The sequence below is a fragment of the Quercus lobata genome, chromosome 1, assembly GCF_001633185.2.
Source record: "Quercus lobata isolate SW786 chromosome 1, ValleyOak3.0 Primary Assembly, whole genome shotgun sequence".
Lineage (NCBI taxonomy): Eukaryota > Viridiplantae > Streptophyta > Magnoliopsida > Fagales > Fagaceae > Quercus > Quercus lobata.
In genome coordinates, this window is record NC_044904.1 from 27408884 (window position 1) to 27415429 (window position 6546).

At 33.5% G+C, this 6546-nt stretch overlaps 1 protein-coding gene across 3 annotated transcripts; it reads right to left on the reverse strand.

Moving 5' to 3' along the window:
- Positions 1–222: 222 nt before the first annotated feature.
- Positions 223–6073, reverse strand: LOC115985446 (mitochondrial uncoupling protein 2-like). 3 transcript variants are annotated; one of them, XM_031108389.1, is made up of 10 exons: positions 5952–6071; positions 5739–5825; positions 4178–4402; positions 4002–4080; positions 3721–3854; positions 3515–3613; positions 3304–3408; positions 2495–2569; positions 1407–1493; positions 223–636 (listed from the first exon to the last, which is right to left on the reverse strand). In XM_031108389.1, exons 1-10 carry the CDS (start codon positions 5985–5987, stop codon positions 619–621), a joined length of 945 nt encoding a protein of 314 aa, XP_030964249.1. In that variant the 5' UTR covers positions 5988–6071; the 3' UTR covers positions 223–618. The 3 variants fall into 3 exon arrangements, 2 of the variants coding, with proteins under 2 accessions (XP_030964249.1, XP_030964244.1); XM_031108384.1 differs by having other exon boundaries at positions 5739–5834; XR_004090574.1 differs by lacking the exon at positions 223–636 and having other exon boundaries at positions 1470–1493; positions 2495–2704; positions 5739–5834; positions 5952–6073.
- Positions 6074–6546: the final 473 nt, after the last annotated feature.

The window sequence follows — 6546 nt, forward strand, 5'->3', positions numbered from 1 at the left end:
ACTAGTCCAATCAGTCTGTATTTAAAATAACGGGTCACCAGGCCATGAAGAGCTAATTGTACAAGATGTTCTGCAAGATATCACCATTGGCTAGTAAATTAACAATAATATCAATCTAAAGTCTAGACGAGATCTAAATGAGCAATTGGCATAACATCTCAGTAAATTGATCCAAAAAATCTATACAGGTAACATCGAGAACAACTCAACCCTCAGATCTTGCCACGGGTATAACCACTCAATTTCTTTTCCTTTCAGACCGGTAAACAAGTACACGATGAAAATCCCACAATATAGTGGTTTATTTTCATTCAAATTTACAACGTAATAATGTACGCAATGTCAAATTTGGAGAAATGGCAAGGAAAGCCGCTTGCAAACTATCACAAAAGGATCAATAATAACGAATAACTTTTCAAGTCACTCTAGTTTGACAGTCTATTCAATGTTACATACACTACCCTATATAAATAACTGAGTGGTGAACCAAAAAATGTAGTGGTGATCTTATCTCTCCACAAAAAATCAGAAATAGATGAAGAGGCAATTTCCAAGCAAAGGCTGCACCTTCCTGCTTGCTAATTCCAAACCAGGAAAGCTATAGAGTTGGACTTCACCTCAGAAAATTCTCTTGGCCTGTCATGGAGATGAAATAATGAGCACTTTCAAGATTTTCAATGACAGAGTGGTTAATTGACTTATATGTAGGTTAAGCAAAAGTAAATCAGCATAAGCCTCTGCAAACACTCAAAATGATTATTAAAATTTTTATATTAAAAGAATCAATACTTTCAAGCTTCACAGAGAATCATGAACACAAAAAGATCTACCAACCTAAAAAGATTTTTTTTTTTTTTTTTATAATTATATTTCTTAGTTGAGGATAATCCATAAGGTTCAAAGACATAATAACTAAACATAGTAGTCTACTAAAGTCTAATGTGAACGGTCATGCAATTCCAGAATTGTGCCCACTTCATATGTGAAGAGTGTCATCAGGCCAATTCAGCAGTCCTGCATTAGAAATGGAACTCTAGTTTGCACATCTGGACCAATGAAACTCATGGTAGATACAGTGAGACAAATATTTCAATAGCAAATCCACATTCCATGAATGAAAAACCATAAGTGGATAAACTGAAGAGACCTGGTGCACTACCTTATGGAACACCAATTTACACTTACCTATGAGCATAGGCAATTCTTCTAGTCTAGAAAAAAGTTCGTTTAACATTCCAAATTCTAGTACATTTTCTCTATGTCTAAAAGAATGAAATAGTAAACTCCATTGCATATGAATGAAAACTGCAGGATGAATAGCAATTCCCAGAATCAGGTGCATGCAAGTACCTAGATTTAACTAAAATTCAATACCAAGATGCATTAACATAATTTTAATATCTTACTTGCTCAAAAGTTAGAAACATAATAGCATTCCAAGAACCCAGCCGGCCAAAATTAGGGAAGAACCCTTTATAAAAGGCAAAAAATCCCTGCAATATATAATTTTTTATGAGTTAGTGCTTATTTTACTGAAGTTGATGGTCCATGCAGACATTTATGTCAAGTTCTTAATCAAGAGTAAGAACTTGTTTCTCATTTTAAAAGGAAAAAAAATCCCTGCAATATATAATTCAATTGATTTTTTTTTATTGTTAAGTTCCACGTGCATTCAGCCTCCACCCTATATTTTAGGCAGAGGAGATCACTGGTTTCTCATTATATTCCTCTATCCCCTTTTTTTTTTTTTTCCTGATAAGTAGATAGTAGGGGAGGGAGGTGGTGCAGTTCGAACCACAAACATGGGACACCACAAAGGATGCCATTGCCGTTGAACTATCACTTGAACCCCTCTGTTCCATTTTATATGTTCACTTTAGAATCCAATGTTCTAAGGGGATGTGTTATTTAATGCATCATCTTTTAAATTAAAAGGCATAAGTTTTCAACGTTATCATCTTTAATTTAAACTCATACAAAACAAGAGGACAAAATCAGTAACTTTTTTCAATACAATAAAAGGCAATTTTAGGATTTTTTTTTTTGATAAGTAGAAAGATTAATAATAAGAGGTGTACAATTTTTTTTTTTTTTTAAATTGAAAATTTGATAGTTAGAGTTGGAGAGGAGAGATTTGAACCCTAGATGTCTCCATTGGAAACACCAAGAGATGCTACTTGAGCTACAAGTCTCTTGGCTAGGAAAATTATTAAAATTGTTCTTATTGACTTTTCAAAGTAGATAATGTGTTGGGATATTCCAAAAAGTAATAATGGACAAAAAAAATGGAACATAGAAGAGTTTTTTTTTCCTTGAATGATCTCCATTTTGGAAATCGGTAGCCTTTTAGAGAGTCCAATCTAAAGTGTCTTTGTGAGGTGTGTGTGTGTGTGAGAGAGAGAGAGAGAGAGAGAGAGGGGGGGGGGGGGGGAGGAGAGTAATATTCACAAATACATAAAAGAAAATTATTAACTTCAGAGACAAATCAACATACCTCACTCTTCAAAGTTTTGATGAAGCAATCAAGCGTGTTTTTGTAAGTTGAATCTCCCATCATTCTAGATTTCACCTGGAACATAACAAGCATGGCATCCAAGCCAACATTGACTGACTAGCTCATCCTTAAAAAACTATATAAAATTGCTTCATATGATAAGAAACAAATTTTGATCACAATCTTTCACTAGCACAGCCGCGTTAAAGCCTGCAGCGAATAATTTTGCAGATTATGCTACAACAGGAAAACAGCTTCAACAGCAATAAAAAGTTAGAAAAGCAAGAAAGCTTGCACAGATTCACTCATATAAAAAAAAATATCATCTCATAGTCAAAACGAACTTATGAAGATATTTAAATGTTATCAGTACTATTTACAAGGTTACACACATGAGAGACAGCATGTGACTCTTTTGAATCCAAAATAGTTGGTTTTTATAATTATCATGTCATGCTTGTTTTAAATTATCCAAGATTTGCATCGTGTCCATCATATTATCAATTTTTCCATCAGTGTTGCAAATTTCAACAAAGTTCAGTGGAAATTTTCTTAAATGAAAACAGTTCTGGAGGACTGAGTCTGATATAAAAGCTTGAATTTAGAGCTGATTTGTCAGAATCATTGAAACAAAGAGAACACCTCAGAAATAATGACAGAATAAATTCCTACAATAGTGAATGTCAACTTGTCATATACAAACATACAACTATAAATCAAAGCATACGAAGATGAAAGTAGACTATTGGAAGACTGTAAACCATACAATTTGTGGCTAAAAGTAGAGGAAGCAGAAAAAGAATGCATACCACATCAACAGGAGAACCAATACAGACAGCAAAGAAACCTGCACCTAGACCAGCTAGCAGATGAGTTAAGATATTATCCATGAACCCTGGAATGTTCAAAATCATCTGCATAAGTATAGTGTGTTAGGACATTTTGGAAGTAACTTAACATAGCAACAACTTCGAAATACAAAACAAGGTCAACTTAAAAGACCTAATACTTTTATGTTACCTGTTTCACTTGGTCATAACTGGCTAGTTCAGCAGCATTTACTATAGCATTTCTTGCTACATTGGGGCCAAGGCCAGTCCACAGTGCCCCTAAACCTTCCTAATTTTTTATAGATATTTGAAATGATACACTTAGATACTGGGAAAAAGAAGAAGAAGAAGAAGAAGAAGAAAAGAAAAGCACAATACTACTGCAAGAAAACTGACCTGCTTCACTATGGTGAAATAAGCATCCCAAGCTCCAGAATAACGCCTAGGCACGCCAGCTGGCAATTTTCCTTCTGCTTGAAGCCGAACTTTGACAAGATCAGTTGGATTAGCCACAATAATTGCTATAGCACCTGTCAAGTTTTTTTATTTATTAAAAAAAAAAAAGGCTTGTTATGAAATCTAAAGAAGCAATGGGAATGGTAACAATAGTTTGAGAAAGTTAATACAGGTTGTATGCAAATTCGAACAGCAGGCAGGAAAGTGAGAAACATTTTCACCTGTTAAAAAAGCAGCAAGTATTTTGTGGTATAAAGGAATTTCTCCAATAAATTCGCTGCCAACTAGATATCTTTTGACCTGTTCAACATGCAATTTATGAATACACATAAACTTGTGACACTGAGAAAGCATAAGAATTAATCGTATTCATGAAAAGAACATATAATAAACTCACAGGACCATATAAGCCAATCCGTAAGCCTCCATAAAGACACTGGCGTTGTAATCCTGGAATAAGGCCTTTCCAAAGTGCCGACAAACCTTCTTCCCTGGCAATGGTGGCCATAGTACCCAACAAGCCTCTATATTTGGGAAAACCCACTCCATCCACCCCAGCTGCTGCTGCTTTCTTTTGAAGCTGAAGCCTGACTTTAGCAGTGTCCAAAGGAAGGGTACAGAACTGCAAAAAAAATCAATGAAGACAATGACAAGTGAAATCCACTCATATTTTTGTGAGCTCCAATAGGTGTGTGTGTGTGTGTTTTTAGAAGAAAAGAACTGTGACATTACTAAAGAAAGCAAATGCATTATGCATAGAGCATGAACCATTATATCATAATGCTTAACTACAAAAACAGATTATGGAAACTAATACCTTAACTCAGGCTAAAACAAAATCCATCACTTTGAGATCATGTACTGCTGTTTTGCCTTATTAAGTTAATGCATCAATTTTACAATCAGAATACAATTCTTAAATAATCAAGTAATGTGTTTCTTTCGTTGTCATAAAGGAAAATTTTTATAAACAAAACAGGTTTTCAAAACTGAATTTCAAACTGCTTGAGAATGAGGAGGAATTATCTGAAGTCAAATAAGCTTAAACAAGTAAAGGGGAAAAAGAAAAGATAGAACATAGCACATAATGTAGTATAATACCATTACTCATTGACTAAAATCCTTCAACAGTAAACTAGGGCAATGCTGTCTAATAGCTATAAAATCAAATTTTAAAAAGAAAATCATAAAAGAATATAGCTGAAAGCCAAACATCAATTGCAAAATTACCAATTGTCCTTGGTAGGCGCAATCTCCCCGTTTAAATGGGAGTTAAGAGTAGAGATAGAGTTCAGACTCATGTCCATCTACTCTAAGAACATGATAAATTACCAATTATTCCAAAAGCTTAAGTTAGTAGAAAATGGTGAACTTAATAATTTAACCATTTTTCTAACAGCAATATAACATTAATTGTTAATAACAAAACTCTTCCACCCAGATCACGTTTTGGTAGTCACCAGCAGACAAACACATCAAATTCAAGTAATAGAATTTCATAAGCTTTGATTACAACAGACAGACCTGTTTTCAACACAAGAAAGAAGCAGTAGCTTATTTGCTTATTTGTCGATGCTTGATCGAATTATAGTTGTAGCTAGAAAAAATTGAGACTCTAAAAAACTGTACATAACCCAGAAGATGAAAATTAGTAATAATTTAAAATTAAAAAAAAAAAAAAAATTTGATGACAGACAGACAAATGGCTTTTGAAATTCAGCTGCACCACATTTCCTAGAACACCCAAATGAGACATATAAATCAAAAGAATCACACTACGCTGATAATAATAAATCTCCTTAACAACCCAGATTAGTAAGCAAAGCATACTCTTTGAGCTCAACACACGAAAGAAAAGTCAAAGATTGTTAATACCCAGATATCAAATTAAGTAAAACGCATAAATGAGAATTGAATGAACACAATTTTAAGTCAAAATCAGGAAAGATCAATGGTACCTCGGCAAAACAAGCCGCGAAAGCGCTGCACAGGAATATTTCAGCGAAAGAAATCTCGATCACAGGCTTGAGATCTGCCATTGGAAGCTGCAAAGGCTATATAGTATTTAAACTAAAAGAAAAGCTAGAAAGCAAAGAATTGGTAATGGAGTGGCAAATATTGAAAAAAAGAAAATGTGGGTTTTATTTCTTTATTGAGAGAAAGGTTATTACTAATGAGTCACAACGAAGGAAGAGCACGTGAAACATAAGCGCCTACAAAACATTGGACACCATAGTCATAGGATAGAAGCCTGTGCAACTGGGTTTTTTCACTCACTTTCCTTGTCATTATCATTTCAATTATTTATGTATTTTTTTGGGTAAGTGGGTGGGAGTTGTTATGGCAGTTAATCGCTTTTAATCTCATTCTAGTATTTAATGCGATACCAAAAATAAAATCCTAGTATAATTTTTCGTTACATTGACACAATGTTGAAAAGACATTACTTGATTTTCTAAATGATTTATATAAACAGTGGATCTTCATCTGATATATTTGAAAGTGTACTAATGTAATTCATCCACGTATAACGTAATAAAAAATTAAGCATTCCCTTCCACAAATACAGATGGAACTTAAGGGTCTGTTTAGATATCTGTAATAAAAAAAATTGAAAATTAAAAATACTGTAGCAAAATTATTTTTAATTATATGAAGAGTGTCATGAGACCCAGTTTTAAAATGTGGGTAAAAAAATCTGTAAAAATACATGTAATATTATTTAAAAATTGAAAATTATTATTTGAAAACACAAAACAAACACCC

Bases quoted from the DNA above. Each gene is read 5' to 3' on its own strand.
- LOC115985446 (XM_031108384.1), bottom strand. From the start codon at position 5,987: ATGTTTCACGTGCTCTTCCTTCGTTGTGACTCATTA. The intron at 5,835-5,951 runs GTAATAACCTTT...AATACTATATAG, and splicing joins TCCTTCGTTGTGACTCATTA to CCTTTGCAGCTTCCAATGGC. The intron at 3,614-3,720 runs GTCAGTTTTCTT...ATAAAAAATTAG, and splicing joins ATTTCACCATAGTGAAGCAG to GAAGGTTTAGGGGCACTGTG.